Source organism: Melanostigma gelatinosum (assembly GCF_949748355.1).
Source record: "Melanostigma gelatinosum genome assembly, chromosome: 22".
Lineage (NCBI taxonomy): Eukaryota > Metazoa > Chordata > Actinopteri > Perciformes > Zoarcidae > Melanostigma > Melanostigma gelatinosum.
In genome coordinates, this window is record NC_136655.1 from 15,756,039 (window position 1) to 15,775,659 (window position 19,621).

A 19,621-nucleotide genomic window follows, 5' to 3' on the forward strand; every position below is an offset into this window, starting at 1 on the left:
AAGCTGGTCAGTAACAAATGTGTTGGGAAACTATAATAGCCACTATAATATCTAATATACAGGTTTCCTTTCAGCTGCTTCAAGGTTGTGTATCCTCAGTGACAACAATCAAAATAATGATATGAATGTTGCTGTAACTGGACTCAGACAAAGGATGTGAAGGTTTGCTATGTTGTGTCTGACCATGTCCTTTATACTGTATTCTTTTGTTGAAAAATACTCTTCAATGTTCAATTAGAACCTGCATCCCCACTTTAAACCTGAACTGAAATGTTGCCATACAAAAATTGAGAAAAAACATTCACACATGTCAAATTTAAAGAAACAATATATACACACAATATATATCAGGTATCTTATGCTACGTTATAAAAAATATTAATACTGGCCTGCAAAAACCCATATCGGTCAAACCTCAAACGAAAAGTTTGCCTGATATCAGACAGAATTGTCGACTCGTTGCACTTCGTTTCCATCGTCAGTTGGACATGGCCTCCACTGAAACCAATTTGATTTTCTAGAACCATTCACTAGAGAACAACGTATCCGCCTGAGCGACATCAGTTTTTGCCGTGGCAGAGCGAAGTAGAAATAAACTAGGATGTCGGGCGATATTGAGCAGGCATGCTGCCTTCAGCACACAGCTTGACAACGGTTTGACAATGCTGTTAGTCCCGCCCATGGCACGAATTGGCTAACCATTGCCCCCCCCCCCTCCCTCGCGGCACTCATAAGCGCGATTGCTTTTTATCTGAAGCTTTTTAACGAAGTAATCACCTCGGTGGAGTGGGAGGATTCAAATGTCTGGAGCCAGGCGAAAGAAGCGCTGCACTAACCGGAGGGAAGGGTGTCAGATGATCATGTGTTGAAAGAAAATGAAGATCTTCAGTCATAAAACGGGTACATTAATGTGTTGACCCAGGCAGGGGAGAAGTAGACAGGGTAGGGGGGGGGGTTACATTTAGGTTGCTGGGTTTGGAATGATGCAGGATGATGGGGGTCTTTAACGGGACAGTGGAGGGGCCCGGCCTATTTGTACGGCCTTAGGAACCTGGTGACTTTGGAGCGCAGCAGCTTGATGAAGGAGCGGGGGAACATCTCTTTGGACTCCTGTGCCGTGTACCTGAAGTAGTTCTGGGGGTGGGCCAGCACATCAAACAGGGCCTTTATCAGCTTCTTGTCCTGTAGAGAGGACACACAGACAGAGAGTGTCATCCAACTGGTCCAATCATATATTGTAGTTGATCTACAATATAGTAGTTAGTTAGTTAGTTAGCTGAATTTCAGGAGCAGGACCACGCCTCAGCCACTCGCCCACTTCCGGCCACACTCCTACAAATACCTAAGCCTCAGCTGGCTCGTGCTTTCCGCATCCCACCCACCCTCCCTCTTGTTAAACCATTCCACCCAAGGTTATCTCACCCCATAGTCATCCTCCTACCCCACATGGAGACCGGGGGATCTGCAAGGCCCGGGAGCCGCAGTGGATCCTCAACTAAGCCTCCCCCAAACCGCTACTGGCTAATCTCCATCAACCATTCCTCAACGCTCCAAATAATCGACGTAGGTTCACCCTCGGCTGAGGCAGGGTCCTAAGCCAGTTAAAGGTGAGTTAAAAGACATTCCCTCTGAATGACAGACCGGTACTGTATCTGTCAGTACCTTCAGTATCTCCTGGTGGTTCTCGGAGGCGTAGAGCCTGCCATCTCGCACGATGTCCTCTATCAGCTGCTGGTAGTCCTCTGGAACAGAACAGGGTTTGATGACAGAGTATATAGAGTGTAAGTTGATGGCAGTATAAAAATTTGTAACAATGAATATGATTCACAAGGGAATTTTCAGCCTGTATGTGAGATTCGATCCAACGTAAGTGTCTGAGCTGTGTTGAAGGTGACTCACCATCGTAGGTGACGTATGGGACTTGGAAGCCTTTGCCACTGTTGCCCTCGTTGGATTTAAACTGAATCCAGAGCTTACGGGAGCGAGAGGTGAAGGCGATGGGCCGCTCATAGGTCTGACACGTCTCATAGGTAGTGATGGAGGTGGGAAGGGCTGGAGGAATGGTACAAACATGAACCAGAGTCGGATCCAACTAGACTAAACAACACAGGTTTGTATGCGCCCTAAGAAGAAGTAAGGTTGCTTTCCCAGAGGGAGCTTAGCACCAGTAGACAGCTTCAGTGCTCAACTTGTGTTAAACACAACACAACTCCTTTACTACCTGACTGACCCACTTTACTACAGGACACACCCACTTTAATACACATCACACCCACTTGACTACACATCACACCCACTTGAATACACATCACACCCACTTGACTACACATCACACCCACTTGAATACACATCACACCCACTTTACTACAGGACACACCCACTTTAATACAGGACACACCCACTTTACTACACATCACACCCACTTTACTACACATCACACCCACTTTACTACACATCACACCCACTTTACTACACAGCACACCCACTTGACTACACATCACACCCACTTGACTACACATCACACCCACTTGAATACACATCACACCCACTTGAATACACATCACACCCACTTGAATACACATCACACCCACTTTACTACACAGCACACCCACTTTACTACACATCACACCCACTTGACTACACATCACACCCACTTGACTACACATCACACCCACTTGACTACACATCACACCCACTTGACTACACATCACACCCACTTTACTACACATCACACCCACTTGACTACACATCACACCCACTTGACTACACATCACACCCACTTGACTACACATCACACCCACTTTACTACACATCACACCCACTTGAATACACATCACACCCACTTTACTACACATCACACCCACTTGAATACACATCACACCCACTTTACTACACAGCACACCCACTTGAATACACATCACACCCACTTTAGCACAAGACTGACCATGTTTACTACATGACACACCCACATTACTACATGACGCACCCCCCGACATAACTTCCAGTGTAACAGATTTATTTTCTCACACAACATGATGTTTATCTAAACCATGATGTTTTCCAAACAAAGTATTTGTTGTGCCTAAAGGTTCTGGTGCCTAAACCTAACAGAACTGCAACCGTTTCAAGGGCATGTCATGTAGCAGGCGTGTTCTTCAGTACTATGGACCTGCAGATAGACCTACTGGACAACAACGGCATACATAACAATGCCCACAGCTCTGACCATCTCACTACATTGCTTTGAATGGGGATGTCCTTTTTACTCCTTTTCTGTTTCTATGGCCAACCCTGCTGCCTGGCAATAGATATGAATCTATTTTGAGTTTTGAAGGAACTAATTAATCAGTAACATGCAGACTAGGAACATTCATTCCATAAATATGTCTGATTAGTTATGTTTGCCTAAAAATAATCAGAATTATCACTTATTTCTTTACCACTCTTTCTCATGACTAGCACGTCTCCACACTCATCCTCAATTGGGAGGAAGATCTCTGGTACCACGATGAGAATCCGCCTCTTGTGTGGTGGGTTGATGGTCCAGACACAGTCCACGTTGGATGGGTAATCTCCAGGGTAGTTGGGAGACTCTATGTAGCCTGTGTATTCTCCCAGCTCACCTCCACACAGCTGGTCTGAGGGCAACATCACAGAAACACTTAGCAATATATCTCCTTTTAATACAACAGCACCATTATATGAAAATCTACTGCTTTACTTGAAGACAATTCTCATTTGGCACTCATTACCAACCATGCTGTTAAATACTTTGGAGCAGGCTGAATGTATATGTTAAGCAGCGTTACTTTTGCAGTGGGAGACGTTGGTGGCTCCGTCAAAGTCAGTGGTGGTGTTCCCCGGGCAGGTGATGCAGTAGTTCTGCCCAAACTCCGACTGGTAGGTTCCTACTGGGCAGCGGATACAGCGGTGGGTAGTGGAGTTGTAGTAATGTCCAGGAGCGCAGTGCACTGAGGTGGAACAGGAGGCAGTCAGATTAAAATAAATGAGGATAAACAGCATGCCATCTACAAGATACATCACACAGCTGTGATTTTATTCATGCCTAGATTAAAAAGCAGTCCTGTAAACAAAGCACAAAAGCCTAATAGATGACTTTATCGTCTACATGTGAAGCTGAACACGACTTTATGATGGCATCAGCAGTGAAACTGCTGACAAATGGTTTGTGTCAATGCAAATCCAAGCATTCACATACACAGTTTTAAAAGTGGCAGAAAAAAAAGCTCCAATTACACACGAGCAAATCAAGCTCTTCATAGAATATTAATGGAGGAACATCTCAACAACACTTCAGTATGATCATAATGTGCTGTCACGTCATCATACAGTGGTGTATATATAGGTGACCGCTTCTTTACAGTAATGGTACAACAAAGAAGCATGTCTGCAGGACCTGCAGCTGATTCAGAACGATGCTGCTCGAGTCCACACTAAGACCAGGAAAGTGGATCACATCACTCCAGTTCCGAAACCTTTCCCCTGGCTTTATGTTGGTCAAAGAGTTTACTTCAAAATACTTCTGCTGGTTAATAAATCACTGAATGGTTTATTTGTGATCTTCTGCTACATTATGAACCATCCAGACCTCTTAAGTGATCTGGGTCAGGTCCGCTTTCTGTCCTCAGAGTAAAAACTTAACATGGAGAATCAGTTTCTATGCTCCGAACAAACTCCCAAAAAACACTCAGTTCTTTTAAATCAAGGCTGAAGATTTCTCTGTTTGCTGCTGAGAAGCACTGCAACTGTATTTCTTGTATTTTACATCTTAGTCTTATTCTCTTGGCTCCTTAGTGGATGTTGTAATTGTATTTGAATGTCATTTTGTGGTGTGTTTCTTTTTTGCATTGAATTGGTGCGGAAATACGCAATTTAAATAAACTTGGCACATTGCTGATTACGGTAGACGGAGTACGTAGCAATGAAAGAAACAGGTTTATATAGAGATGCACACGTGGACACAAAGCCTCACCTTTGGCCTCACAGTCCCTGAAGGACTCTGATCCGTCAGACTTGGTCATGAGACCTCCTCCGCAGAGGAAGCAGAGGACACGGCCTGGTTCTGGCTGGTAGGAGCCCAGCTGACAGGGCCGGCATGGACGGAACCCATCGGAAGAGAAGTGACCCGCTGGACACTGACCTGAGGGAAGGACACAAGAAAGTCTTTATTCTCTCTGTTCTTCTCTTAATGTACGTCTCTCTAAGACACTGTTTGAATATATGAACTGCACAATGTCAGAGAGTTTCTCAGCTGGTTAATATCTTACTAATCTCAGCTCCCAGCAAAGAGCTCTGGCTGCAGCTCAGATTCACTGTGCATGAATGGCCACTGGGTGGTGCCAACCCAACATCTTTATACATCCACATTGTATGTATGTGTTCCAGCCAGTGGCGGGCGGTGCATTTTATACCTGGGCTTTCACTGCTGTCCTGCAGCTGAAACACAGCTTCGGTTATTGTTTTTTTCCGTGTAAAAATGAAGCTCAACACCTATAAATACACTAACTGCAGAGACATGAATACGTGGAGAGTGTGTCTCCTCTCTTCTCTGACTGCAGCTGGAACTGCTGCGCGAGGCTGCTGTGAGAGTAGCCGCCTGTGAGTGCTTTGAGGGGGCTCACGGCAGCACCCGCTGCTCGTTCACGACAGTGCAGAGCGGTACGTGCTTTCACGTCAGAGTCAAAACACCAGAAAAGTCTCCAACAACAGAACAAGTCGCTAGATTTGTCACAAGTAGCTTTTGACAAAAAAAAGTCGCCATGAGGGTTCGGAAAGTCGCCAGATTTAGCAAAAAAGTCGCCAAGTTGGCAACACTGGCACCGACTAAATGTGTCCCCAGCGCAACATTGGACGTAACAATGGTTCCTATCACATATAAAACCAAACAAAATCCATCTTCATAAAAACAAGTTGTACAAATAATAATATATAAACAAGCATATTAAAGCTACTGCAGATGGAGAAACAAAAGCAGTTCACTTACCAGAGCTGCTGTTCACTATTTAAAGACAAAGTCCATCCTCCTTTCTTTGTTAACAAAGAGTTTAATCTCACGGTTGTTCAGTACATCCATGCGTTTTAGTTCCAGTAAGAAGTCCTTCTCCATTCATGGACGCCAGTGAAGACAGTCGAGCCTCCCCAGTTGTATTTCTTGAATACGTTTTAATGCGTTTGAGGGCTGAAAATGTCTCAGTAGATATTGGGATTGTCACCGCCCAGTGACCGCCCACTGACCAATCACGTACTTGTAGGCCAGCTAGCAGCTCTGACACGTCAAAGAATACGCCCAACATGTCAAACTAAAGATCTGATTGGTTGAACACTATGACAATCAACACTATCGTCCCCATTCACTTAAACTGCAAAGGGATTCACTTGTGAGTCTGCAGGCCTCGGGCCTCTGTTCTTACCTAGAGACACGGAGGTGAGATCTGATTGGATAAAAGCTCTACTTAAAACAAGCTGCATTGGAAGCAGAGCAACTGAGGAAGACAGTAGCTGTGCAATGAGAAAATAAGATAATGGGGAAAAAAAATTAAAATACATGTAGTGTATTTATGAAAAATGATTACATTATAAAATAGCTATAACTTTGTGATTCTGTCTCGGCTAGCAGAGAAGGCCTTGCTGGCCCTGACGGCCCACCACTGGTTCCAGCATTGACAAAGATAAAAGAGGGAAACAAAAGCCAGGAGAAACATCTGAGGACCTTTAATGGGCTGTCGGCTCAGAATGGACCAGCTCCAGCTGTGTCTTCATATGATTAATACGGCAATTGTTTCAGTACTGTTGGAGGAATGAAAGATCTGACTGTAATGATGGGACGGTGAGTTACCTCCACACTGAGACATGTTCCTGGCACCGGCGATGCCCTGTCCTTCAGTGCTGGGACACGGTTCACAGGACAGCTGGCCCACTGTGTCCTGGTACGTCCCGGGGGGACACTGGACACACTGCTCCTGCTCCCCGCTGTAGAACGTCCCCAAGCCACAGCTCGCTGAGGAGGAGGACACAGGTGCAGGTTTGAAGGAATTCTTTCTGTGATCTTCCTCATCGTGACAAGGCGGCAACATTACAACTGGCAAAACCCAAAACTGGCAAAACTCCAGACTCACCACACTTGCCATCACGGAGGTCTTGTCCCGTGCTGCAGGCCTTGGCTCCCTCCGGTACCCGGGACGGTTTCTGGGCCACCTCGTACTCTGTCCCGGAGAACTGGATGTAGAACTGCTGTTTGTTGATGGACTTCCTGAGCGTCCGCATGGCGCTCTGCAGCTTCTGCTTCATCCTTTCCCGCACGCAGTCCACATTGCACGTGTCTGAGCAAACATGGGTGTTCATTCAAAAACAAATTGATTATTTTCTTTGTGGATGCGATTTATGCGTGATTCTCTTTGCACATGAAACTTTACGGTTTCATTCCAAGTGGAGTAAGACAAAACAGGTAAGACAGAACACCACACCTGAGGCTTCCTCCTCTTTCATCTCCATCTCAAACTCTGCTGTGATGTGGGAAACCTCTTTTGAGGGAGATTTGCGTCCTCGTCGGCGCTTCTTAGACGAGTCGCACTTGAGGTTGACAAAAGTTACCTGGCAGTCGTCGGTGCAGGGGAACTGGCCTCCTGCCAGGTGAAAAACACAGAGGTGGATAAGGAGAGGGAGAGTCAGTTTTGGTTAAAACATCAATTATAAATGATAGTGTGTCTAAAACACTTGCTAACCCAGTATAAGCTCTGTACCTTGCAGGTTCTGCCTGGATGAATCTCTGTGTTTCTCCTTGTTGCGGGGCCTCAGGTGACACTTGGCGTCTTTGATCTTAAACCTGGCCTTCTGTTTGATGGGCGGGGCCAGCATGTCTGGATTCATACACAGCATAGCCAAACAAAAGACTGTTAATCATCATGTAGTATGACTACAGGTGTGTAAAGTCTACATTTTGTATTCTTTTTTACCCTTTCTCAGGTGATTATGCCCCATTAAAGGAGACATATCATGCTCATTTTCAGGTTCATACTTGTATTTCACTAGCTTAGGGCCCCACCTCGGCGATTTGGCCGGCTGGAGAGTTTTAGGGATGGTTGGTGGAGGGCAGCCTGAGCGAAGCGGTTTGGGGAAAGGCTAGTTTGAGGGTCCACTGCGGCTCCCGGGCCTTGCAGACCCCCCCCCCCCCGGTCCATGTGGGACAGTAGTGGCTGTGGAGGCAGGTGGCCTTCCGGGAGTGGTTTTAAAGAGGGGCGGGAGGGTGGGGTGCGAAAGGCGTAGCAGGCTGAGCTATGGTGGCCGTGGGTATTTGTAGGGTGTGGCCGGAAGTGGCCCCGTGGAGGTGTGGCCCTGCTCCTGAAATTCAGCTAAGGTTTATCTCCAATTCACTAGCTTAGGGCCCCACCTCGGCGATTTGGCCGGCTGGAGAGTTTTAGGAATGGTTGGTGGAGGGTAGCCTGAGCGAAGCGGTTTGGGGAAAGGCTAGTTTGAGGGTCCACTGCGGCTCCCGGGCCTTGCAGACCCCCAAAAGCCTGCCTACGGGAGCAGTGCCGCCTGCCCGTTGCGCATGTCGGTGGCGCTGTGGCGAGTGTAGAGTTGGTAGGCGTGGGAGGGCCAGCGGCCCAGGCTTTGATGAGGTGGTCTGGGACTCCTCTGCTCGCTGCGGTGGTGGCGGCTCCTACGCGGGAGGAGTGGCCAGAGAAGGAGCCGGGATTGATCCCGGAGATGGTTAGGATTCCCCTGAAGTGCAAGAGGAACCAGGATCGGTCGGCGATGCGGCCAGTCTCGGTGGTGAACAGTGGTTCGTGGGGGGCGGTTTCCCCAAACCGCTTCGCTCAGGCTACCCTCCACCAAACCACTCACTGGCATCCCGGTGCCAGATGTCCCGGTTATGGTCACTTGCTGTGTTTTCTGAAGTAGGCGGCGGGGGCACTGGCGTCCTGCGTTCCGTTGTTGCTTTGCGTTCCGTGCTTGCTGCGTCTCGTTGCCTGCTGCGTTGCGTTGCTGCGATACGTTGCGTTGCTGCGATACGTTGCGTGGCTGCGTCATTGCGTCGTTCCATTGCTGCGTTCAGTTGTTGCTTGCTGCATTGCTGCGTTGTTACGTTGCTGCGGTCCGTTGCACTGTGTTGCTGCATCCCGTTGTTGCTTGCTGCGTCGTTGCGTTGCTGAGTTACGTTGCTGGGGTACGTTGTTGCGCTGCATTGCTGTGTTCCGTCGTTGCAATGCGTGGCTGCTGCGTTCTGCCGTTGCTGCATTCCGTTCCAGCGTTGCTGCGTTCCGTTCCATTCCGGCGTTGCTGTGTTACGTGGCATGGCTGTGTCGTTCCGTGGCTGCGTCATTGCACTCCGTGGCTGCGTTGCTGCGTTGCTGCGGTCCGTTGCTGCGGTCCGTTGCTGCGTTGTTGCGTTGCTGCGATTCGTTGCTGCGTTCTGTTCCTGTTGCTGCGTCCCGTTGCCTGCTGCGTTCGGTTGCTGCATTGTTGCGTGGCTGCGGTCAGTGGCTGCGATGCGCGGCTGCTGCGTTCTAGCATTGCGTAACATGGCTGAGTCGTTGCGTGGCTGCGTCATTGCACTCCGTGGCTGCGTTGCTGCGTTTCGTTGTTGCTTGGTATCTGCATGGTGGAAAAGCGGAATGGGGGAGGGGGACATAGGAGAGGGAACCTGGCAACCCGGTGCCAGGACTTAGGGGGGGACAGAGGCAAGAAGACCTGGCAGCCCAGTGCCAGGAATCTGCCTAGTAGGAAAAGCGGAATAGGGGAGGGGGACAGAGGAGAGGGAACCTGGCAACCCGGTGCCAGGACTTAGGGGGGGACAGAGGCAAGAAGACCTGGCAACCCTGGTGCCAGGAATCCGCCTAGTGGGAAGAGTATGCGTAGTAGGAAAAGCGGGATGGGGGAGGGGGAACGGGGGAGAGGGAGCCTGGCAGCCCGGTGCCAGGACTAAGAGGGGGACAGAGGCAAGAGGACCTGGCAACCTTGGTGCCAGGAATCCACCTAGTGGGAAGAGTATGCGAAGTAGGAAAGCGGCATTAGGGGACAGAGGAAAGGGAACCTGGCAACCCGGTGCCAGGACTTAAAGAGGGGGACGGGGCCAGAAGACCTGGCAGCCCGGTGCCATGAATCGCCTGGTGGGCAGAGTATGCGTAGTAGGAAAGCGGCATTAGGGGACAGAGGAAAGGGAACCTGGCAACCCGGTGCCCGGACTTAAAGAGGGGGACGGAGGAGAGGGAACCTGGCAACCCGGTGCCAGGACTTACTTGGTGCCTGACGTGACTTTGGGAAGGTTTGGAGGAGTTGGCACGGTGTGCTTTGTTGCGTAGACTCTCTTTTCCCTTTCTTCTCTCTTTCCTTGTGGTGGTGGAGGGGGACGCTGTGAACCTGGCAACCTGGAACGTCGAGGCCGGCGGGGCGGGGCTTGGCGGTGCGTGATTGCGTCACTGACGGCGCGCCCGTGTGTTGTTGCTGGAAAGTCCGTCGCTGCGTGGCGAGGTGTCATGGTGGCTGCGAGGAGTTGGAGCAGTGTCGCTTTCTTGTCGCGGCGCTTGTGGGGGATCCCTGCAGCTCCCGCTCCTGCAGCTCCGTTAACAGGCGCGCTACGGTCCAGGCGGCGATCCTGGGCGGGTCGGTTCCGCTGGGAGATGCGGTCGGGGTGCGAGCGCCGTGGCGGTGGCTTCGAGCACGGCGTACTGGGAGGCTGGAGTCGCCGGAAGACGGGCTGTCGGAGGTTTGTCCCCGAGCGCTGCGTCCGGAGCGAGCGGAGGAGGAAGGGGGAGACTTCCGCGGCCGTTGCCCGCGTTCGGGGGCAGCGGGAAGATGACGGTCGGTCTGGGTCCCCGTACTGGCGGATTGCCCGGAGGGAGGGATTCCGGTCGATGGATGTGGCTGGTCGGCGGGTGCGGCTGCGTTGGGCCGCCGGGGCGCTCTCGGAGGCGATCGGTGGCGTCTGGAAGCCCTGCCTCGGTGGAGTGCGACCCCGGGCTGTGTGGACCCCGGGGTGGCGGCTGGGGAGGCGAACGGTTCGTCGTCATCGGGAGGCCCGGTTAGTAGCAGGTCTATGCTGGCGAGGTAAGGGGTTTATTTTCCTTTCCTGTTCGTTGTTTTTGCGGTGCTGCGGGCGTTCTTGCGGTTTGGTGCGAACGACGTAGCAGCCTGACTCTTTTCTGAAGGTGTAGCAGCCTTACGGTTTGGTGCGAAAGGCGTAGCAGGCTGAGCTATGGTGGCCGTGGGTATTTGTAGGGTGTGGCCGGAAGTGGCCCCGTGGAGGTGTGGCCCTGCTCCTGAAATTCAGCTAAGGTTTATCTCCAATTTGTGTTTCTTCTAAAAAATGTTTACATGCGTTAATGTTCAAAAAATCAGCTATCAGCCATATTGAGGTCTGTTTTAATGGGAACATTTAACAAGAAAGACTGTGGTGGGGGGAAAAACAAGCAATGTTTATATATATATATACATTATAGGTGTGTATATAATTATTATTAATATGAATTAATTATTGTAATTAAAACAGATATCTGCATATCAATGCAAAATCTGTGTGCAAGATTTTGGTATTGGAAGCGTTCTGGTTTCCGTTCGTATTCTGAGTAGTATTGAGTTAGAGCAGGCTTTGATTGAATGTAGACAGTCCACGTGGGGAGTCCCCACGTGGACTGTCTACATACATGTCTACTCTTTTGCTCCCCACTGGGGAGCAAAAGAGTAGGGGTGTAACGGTTCACAAAATTCACGGTTGGGTTGGGTACGATACAGTGGAGCCACGGTTCGGTACGTTTCGGTACAGTAGAAAACTATAAATGCCAGAGAAATGTACTTGATTTTAAAATATATTTATTCATTACAACTAACATCATGAAGTTATTCTTTGACTTTGAATAATAATGGAACTATACCTGAGTGAGCCATCTTCTGGGGTGTCTTCTTAGCAACACATAAGCATAAAAAACAAAAACTGCTCCTTCATGTTATGTAGTATTGTTACTTACATCTTGCAAAAGAGATTTTTAATCTTAATGGGACTACCTGGTTAAATAAAGGTTAAAAAAAATAAAAATAAAAAATCTTTTTTTTTCTTTTTTCTCAAAAGTATTCAGTTCGTCATGCGTACCGAACCATGAGCCTCGTACCGAACGGTTCAATACGAATACGCGTACCGTTACACCGCTACAAAAGAGGCAAAAGACATTCGCAGAAAGGCAATCTGGGTTCACACTGGCTATTGTTCGACAATAATTTTTCTTTTTATTGGCTTAAAATTACCTGAAAAACTCTCTACTTGCGAAACAATCTGGTTGTACACGCCTTTAACTCTAACTCAAGTTGCTAATTGGACTGTGAACAATGAGCACCATACTATTCATCATCTGGATATCTGCTGGCACCTGTATATTTTATGTGTCAACAACTTGTCTTATTATCTCACTTCATCTCCTTGTTGTTTACCATGAACATGTTCATCCCCCCCTAATGTATTACTAATAAACATAGCACAAAAAGTAAGGACATTTATGTTTGGTAGATTATTTCTTTGTTGTAACAATGCTTCTTGGCAGTAAATCTTATACCGTTGGAAAGCAAATTTTTCATGGGCGCAACCCACATACTCAGCTCTGCTGCTCATCCCACAAATGCATGTTCTTTACAAATGTGGCACCATTTAAAAGGGAAATAAACAGGCTTTCCAACGGTATGAGATTAATTGCCAAGAAGCATTGTAACAACAAAGAAATAATCTACCAAACACAACTTTCCTTACTTTTTGTGCTGTGTTTATATGCTGAAGATCATAACATCATCATCATTTTATGAGGAATATTTGGAGTGTTTCTCAGGCCTTCCGTACCGGCACAGGTGGCGTTAGTCTTCTGAGGCGCTTTCCCAGGCTGGACGGGCACTCCACAGCTCAGTGTGTAGCTGTTCTCTGAGTCTGTTAAAACACACACACACACACACACACACACACACACACACACACACACACACACACACACACACACACACACACACACACACACACACACACACATATTATACTGCAGCAAGAGAAGAGAAATCTGACTTGACGATGAGAGCTTAGGGATGCAGAGAGTTTTTATTTATTTGGTCTGAAGGACTGTGTGACCTGGTCCTCCTATTCCATCACACGTCAGAGTCGTGCGTGTGTTGCACTTGGCAGTGGGCTGGACCACGCACAGGATTAATAAGAACTCTATAAATGCTGTATTCAGACCCAGAGGAAAATCTGCTGCCATGTGACCTCAAAACTCCATTGATGGATTAAAGCACAAATGAAAGATCTATGTATCCTGTTTCTTTCTTGAAACACAAAAAGACGCTTTTTGAGTGAGGAATAAGGGATGAAGTCATAAAAGCGAGATGATTAAATCAGAGCCCCGGCTGCATCAAGCCACAGGAATTTACATGGCTCTCTCCCCGGGAACCTAAGACGCTCTCCAAAAAGACAGAAAAACAAATATTTCACTGCGTGCCTGAGAGCTATCCATCATTCTCACACCGCGGCCGCCAAGTCAAACGGAGCGAAGGCCTCGCCGTGGAAAAAACGAAGGTGCGATCAAAGAATGTAATCGATTTACAGATGTGTGTTAAGTACTATGACAGGAGGAGAGGCAGCCAAAGTGCCGGGACAGGAGAAGCCAAGAGGACCTCGCAGAGTGAAAAACATATCAGTCTGAGTGGAGAGCCCCCCCCCGAGGTGTCAACACATACAGTGATAAAGAGAGCGAGCGCCCTTGTCAAGCATCAATGGTATCGAGAGGAAAGGATGGTAAATCTGCAACGGCGAGCCGTCACCACCAGAGGGAAGCAGCGTGTGACAGAAACAGCCCATCTGAGGGTAAAGGCCATTCTAGAGGGATTTACAGGAGCAGAATATATTTCATTTTTTTAATTCACCAATTTAAACACACACTCTGTGACTTTTCTCATTCACAGAGTGGAAGATCACAGTACATTTCTATTGAAATAAAGTTACATAGATAAATAGCTATCTGAAATATTCATATACTCTTTTTTTACATCTAAAGTAATCTCCTTCACACTCAGACCACTTTCAGACACCCTTCCTTGTAAGATCACCATCCTGATCGAAACATCAAGGTCCCAAATGTGAAAAACAACAGGAAAAAGAGAAAAACAATAAGAAAGATTCAATCAACGACCTCTCATACTCACTCTGCAGTAAACCCCAGAACTATTCCACACAAAAATAGATAGTCACTAAATCCAGCCTCTCAAGTGTTGTGAAACTCTATTCTTTCTTGACATATATGATTATGACCTGAATATATTTGGGTCAGACGACATGAAGAATCTAGAGCTGTGCTAGTCTGTGAGGATGTATTTAGGCACAGCGGTGCTCACTGTGACAATGTTGGCAGGTTTGTTTGTTCAGCATCTTAGTTTAGCATGTTATGCTAACATTCAATAACTAGCATTAAACACAAAGTGCAGCTGAGGCGAATGTCATTCGTTTTGCAGGTTTTTTTGGTCATAAACCAAACATCACAATCCGGCCAAAATGTATCGAGATATTTCAAAACGAAACAAAAATGTCGGCGCAAGATGAACAGTCCTTAGGATTCATGGTCGGAACCATAAATCCCTGAGGTTGGTGCCAATCCATTGAGTTGATGTCGACATATTTGACCAAATAAGTACAAGTCCTGACCTACTGTTGGTGAAGTCAGCAGAATTCATCCACTGGGACCATGAATGTCTGTTCAAAACTCTCACAGCAACCCATCCAATAGTTGTTGAGATTCAGTCTTTACCGACAGACATCCCTTTAGAACGGTTAAAAATGATGACAGCTGCAGTTTTTAAATGTCGTACTTGGTAGGCAATGAATGATAAGGATGAATTCTAAAGCTATAACTGGTACATGTTTGGTATTTTTCCATAAATTATTTACAAAAATAATCAACCTTACAATTCCATGTTTTGTTGTGCCAGCACTAATAATTGATGGTTCATACTGTAAATCTATAGATAGTCAGCTCAGGAATATATGAAAGCTGTGTTAGCACAATGCATTTTATCTTATTGAGTAATCAAATTAACTGTTTGGGCATAAACTGTGTGTGTGTGTGTGTGTGTGTGTGTGTGTGTGTGTGTGTGTGTGTGTGTAGGTGTGTGTGTGTGTGTGTGTGTGCGTGTGTGTGTGCGTGTATACCTGCAAGGAAGAGGGCGTTGGAGGGGCAGGAGAGCGAACAGACTTCCGCCCCTCCGCTCTTGGCGCACGTCAGCTGGGCTCGGGGTGCTGGCTTCCCATTGGGCAGACACTTCACCGCCTCTGAGGAACACACAGAGTCACATCACCATGACAAACACCTGGACTCAAACACGCATAGAGCTGGTGCTTACCGATGCAATCTTTCTTGTTCCAGTGGAGCTTCTGTCCAGGCGGACACACACACTCGTAGCCACCCTGGGTGTTTGTGCAACCGTACTGACAGCTCCCATTGCTGATGCTGCACTCATCAATGTCTGAGGCACAACCACAGGCAGGGGTATGGTCAGTATGAGTATGAGTATTTTTTATTGAAATACAAGAGACAATACATAGACATAACAACAAGAGGATGACAAGAACTGGGATAAAAGCCCGCAAACATCCTATTGTCAGTACTTTTGAATTCATTATTGAACTTTGCCATAACAATGCGATTCATCGCGATTAATCGCAAAAGATCCATGCGATTAATCGCGATTAAATATTTGAATCCTTACCCAGCACTAATAAAAATGTGAAGTATTTAATATGTATTAAATACGTATTTCATTTGGGCAACTGTGACTCAGTGGTAGAGCAGGGTCGTCCTTCAATCAGAGGATCCCGGCTCCGCTAGCATTAGTTAGTTAGCCCTAATGAGCATGATAGCTCCTGTCATCAGTGTATGAATGGGTGTGAATGGGTGAATGATGACATGTAGTGTTAAAGAGCTTTGAGTGGTAAGAAGACTCGAAAATAACTATGCAAGTAGTGTCCATTTACCATTTCATAGATAAAATATAATGTCAGTGTTTTGTTACATTTCAAGAAACAATTAATGTTTTTGTTTTGCATCAATGTGAGGTGTTGATGTGACAGGTGATTCTGTTGTTCTGTTATTTTGTCCCTTTCATATCAATGAGGGAAGGCTTAATAACAGAGACCTCTCTTGGTATAACACAACGAAAGCAAGCAAGTGACATGTTCTTTTTAGTTGTGATCCATTTTCTAAGTCTGACCTAAATAGTTTCTTCTCCTGTGTTTTTGATTTAAGAATAGGCTTTTCAAAGATAATCTCTCTAAGTCTTACAACGAAAACAACTATCAAACAAAACTGATCGTGACAAATAATTGAATCCTTGCAAAACCTTTTTTTCACCTGTTATCAAGTCACAAACAGAAGAGAAAAAGCGGTCAGAATCAGAATTAGGAAGAGATACTTTACTCTCAGGGCTTCCGTAGAAGCCTCCGAAATGGTCAGACAGTTGAATCAAAAGTTCTCGCAAACAGTTTCAGCACAACCATTAGAATCTCAGGGAGGATTTACTGCAGGATTGTTGTATTAGACTGTATCATTTTAGCTGTACCTGGCAACTGACTGTATGAGTCTGTTGATACAGATACATCCAGCAGACAAACCAACACACAGACTCACACTGTATGCATACAATGACATTACTTATTACACACGCAGAAAACTCAGCTCGAAGTTATTCAGAGGAACTGAGCTGTGAGAGTGTTTTCAGCAGCAGCAGTCTGCACCCGCTCAGTGACCCCTCACCTTCACACTCCCTTTTCAGACGCACACACACACGAACACACACACACTTCGACTGAGTCAAACAGCTAGTTCCAGCCCAGTTTGCAGTAGCGGTGACGGATCTGAGCGGACTCTCACCTCCACAGTGAGTGAGGCCGTACAGGATGTGGCCTTTGCGGCACAGGCACTCGAAGCTTCCGGGGTAGTTGACGCAGGTGTGGTCACAGGTTCTCTCAAAGGAGCATTCGTCGATGTCTGAGGGAGACCGGAGAGATACACGACTGGTGAGAAATACTGGAGACATCATCATCAGTGACACATCAAATTAGGCTTCATTTACTGATAGTGGTTTTCCTGTTCATATCCATACATCTGGCCATTATCATCCACTGTTCGTACTTAAACATACAAAAAAGTAATGCAATGGGCTGTCGCTGAGGAAGTCAGGTGACGTAACATTAGTACAAAGAAAGGCTTTGTTCGAAATTGTATACTAACATACATATCTCATACTTCAAGTATGAGAACAAATGAAGAATGGAGTGCATTCACACAGCAACATATGTGGATTCTGTGTACACAAGAAATGCCCGGGTGTATACGACATAAGCAAGCATTGACTCAAGCCCCACAATGCATTGTGTGTGGGTGCCTTGAGATAAGTCGTCAGTCTTGTGAGATTTTGAGCCAGGCTAAAAGCTGTTAATATGTCATTTTATTACGTTTTATTTTGTTTTCAGATGACAAGGTAACCGTTTAGATTCCCAACAGGTGGTCAGTTTATCCAAATAATGCTGCTGCGACATTTTCGGAGACATGATGGAGCCACTGGAGGAGTGCCTTGAGACCGGCTGTTGCTTCAGCATACTTCAGTGTGAACAGTCTGCTGGCATGCTTAATACTCTTAATGGGGCGACTGTGGCGAGACAGTTAATCCCGTAGCTGTGTGTGAATGAGTTAGTCTGATAGGCAGGTGGTACCTAGCCCCTGCCAGCAGGGTGTGAATGATGACAAGTAGTGTGAACGCGCATTGAGTGGTCAAAAAGACTACAAAAAACAAGTACAGTCCATTTACCATTCAGCATGCAGTACGTTAGCATGCAGTACGTTAGCATGCAGTACGTTAGCATGCAATACTAGCATGCGATTTCGAAGACAGCCAAAGTTGGATGAACGGGTGAAACAAACAAAGGACTTTCATCCAGAAGACCGCTGTTCATGTCCTGTGTGAAACAAAAAGTAATCAGTGTCTAATTTGACCTTACTTTTGTTACGTAATTACGTACTTAACTAACACAATCTATGTAAGTTACACGAACAAACTTTTTGAACCCGAACCACAATGTTCTTCAATCTAGTTTGTTGTCTAAACAGGTTCTGTACTACGCTTGTGCCTACTGATTTTTCCCATTAATGTCAGTCTCTTCTTCCTTTTCTTGTTACCTCCAAAAAAGTGACATCATGATCTAAAAAATACAACTAAAGGCTTTAATAATAAAGTAGATCAAAACAATATCAAATGCATTCCTGCTTTGCATAACGCTCAAATACATTTGAGGGTTTCTGCATGAGTTCAGATGACTGTTTTAGCCTCACAACCTGCCGATGTCCCTTCGACGGTTCTACAACTGCATCACAAGTGTTGTTGGATTCACAACACGTTAATGGAATCATGAACTGACGAAGTCATGGTTTAATTCAGCCCAGTGAGAGCTCTGGGGTTTTTGTCCCGCTGCAAAGGTCAGCGGGACGAGTGGTTTACAGATATGTAATCTTAATGACTCATTTATGGAGCCAGACAGGCTGCTCACCGCGGACCAAAGAGGCCTTCCTATTACTCACAGTGGACAGTATAGTAAACAAATACATGAGTTCCATACTAAACTAGGACAAGACCTCATTCTAATAAACCAGTCTGGAAAAACTTTACTGAACTGAGGTTTAGCCGGCTGAAATTCACCGTTACTCAGTGTCTGTGTCCGTGTGTGTATACTGGTCTCAGGAATGGAGGCTGCCGTTTTTCAGCTCACCTGGTTTATTTCGGGCTGTTCCGCAGGGCTTTACAGGGGCTAAAAATACAACATGTCATAATGGAGTTGGTCATGTGGAGGAAGTTGTTAAGGCTCTGGATGTTGGCTTGGTAAATATTCCAGGCATCTGTTCGTGTGGGGATAAGGAATAGGTCGCCTGTTTCGAGCTAGCCCACGAGCACGTTGAAGGTAAAAGGAACAGATATGAAATACATGTTGGTTTGGCTGGCGTGATCCTCTGTGAGGTCACGATGAGGTGATTTGACAGTGATTGCTGACATTGACCTAACTGCTGACACTCTCTCTAAACGTTTTATAATAGAACGAATAACTTGGGGAAATTGCTTATGCAAATACGGCAAATGATTCATCTTTCTGCTTTGGTTCCGTGCCAGTTCTGGCAAAATACACTGGCATGTACTACCAGGAGATATTTTCTCTGGAAAAGCTCACCGGCACAGAAAGAGCTGGCAAATCAAGCACTATATTTCATTCTAAGGTCATGTTGAAGCTGAAGAGTCCAGATGTCAAACTTGGCAGCTATTGGCTGGTGTGGTACGGTGGCAATGGTGTGTCAGAAACAGGCGCTGACGCCGTGATGTGGCTAACAACACTCAACACCACGCTTTTAAAGACTTCAAACGCACTGAGGGAGATGCACAGTTCATCCGACACACATGCACACACGTACACACTGCTGGCGGGGACAGAAACGCCTCTGGGTTTTGTTTTTAACAAAAATAATTTTGTGTTTGTCTGCTCTCGCTTGCTGCGACTTGTAACCAGGAATCCGCCTTTGGACGAACACACATCACCGCTGAT

The 19,621-nt window shown here is 46.6% G+C and overlaps 1 protein-coding gene across 2 annotated transcripts in view; it reads right to left on the reverse strand.

The window, feature by feature from the left end:
- Window positions 1-1,029: 1,029 nt before the first annotated feature.
- scube1 (signal peptide, CUB domain, EGF-like 1) overlaps window positions 1,030-19,621 on the reverse strand; it is a gene marked incomplete at its 3' end in the record, with an annotated part of 116,031 nt that continues 97,439 nt past the window's right edge. For both annotated transcript variants that reach the window (XM_079294554.1, XM_079294553.1), the window contains 14 exons: window positions 16,908-17,024; window positions 15,382-15,504; window positions 15,191-15,310; window positions 12,848-12,925; window positions 7,761-7,910; window positions 7,485-7,643; window positions 7,137-7,340; window positions 6,857-7,018; window positions 4,994-5,161; window positions 3,810-3,971; window positions 3,441-3,638; window positions 1,900-2,052; window positions 1,663-1,742; window positions 1,030-1,182 (listed from right to left, as the gene is read on the reverse strand). In XM_079294554.1, the coding sequence (XP_079150680.1) occupies window positions 1,030-1,182; window positions 1,663-1,742; window positions 1,900-2,052; window positions 3,441-3,638; window positions 3,810-3,971; window positions 4,994-5,161; window positions 6,857-7,018; window positions 7,137-7,340; window positions 7,485-7,643; window positions 7,761-7,910; window positions 12,848-12,925; window positions 15,191-15,310; window positions 15,382-15,504; window positions 16,908-17,024 (2,027 nt within the window). The remainder of the gene's footprint in view (window positions 1,183-1,662; window positions 1,743-1,899; window positions 2,053-3,440; window positions 3,639-3,809; window positions 3,972-4,993; window positions 5,162-6,856; window positions 7,019-7,136; window positions 7,341-7,484; window positions 7,644-7,760; window positions 7,911-12,847; window positions 12,926-15,190; window positions 15,311-15,381; window positions 15,505-16,907; window positions 17,025-19,621) is intronic.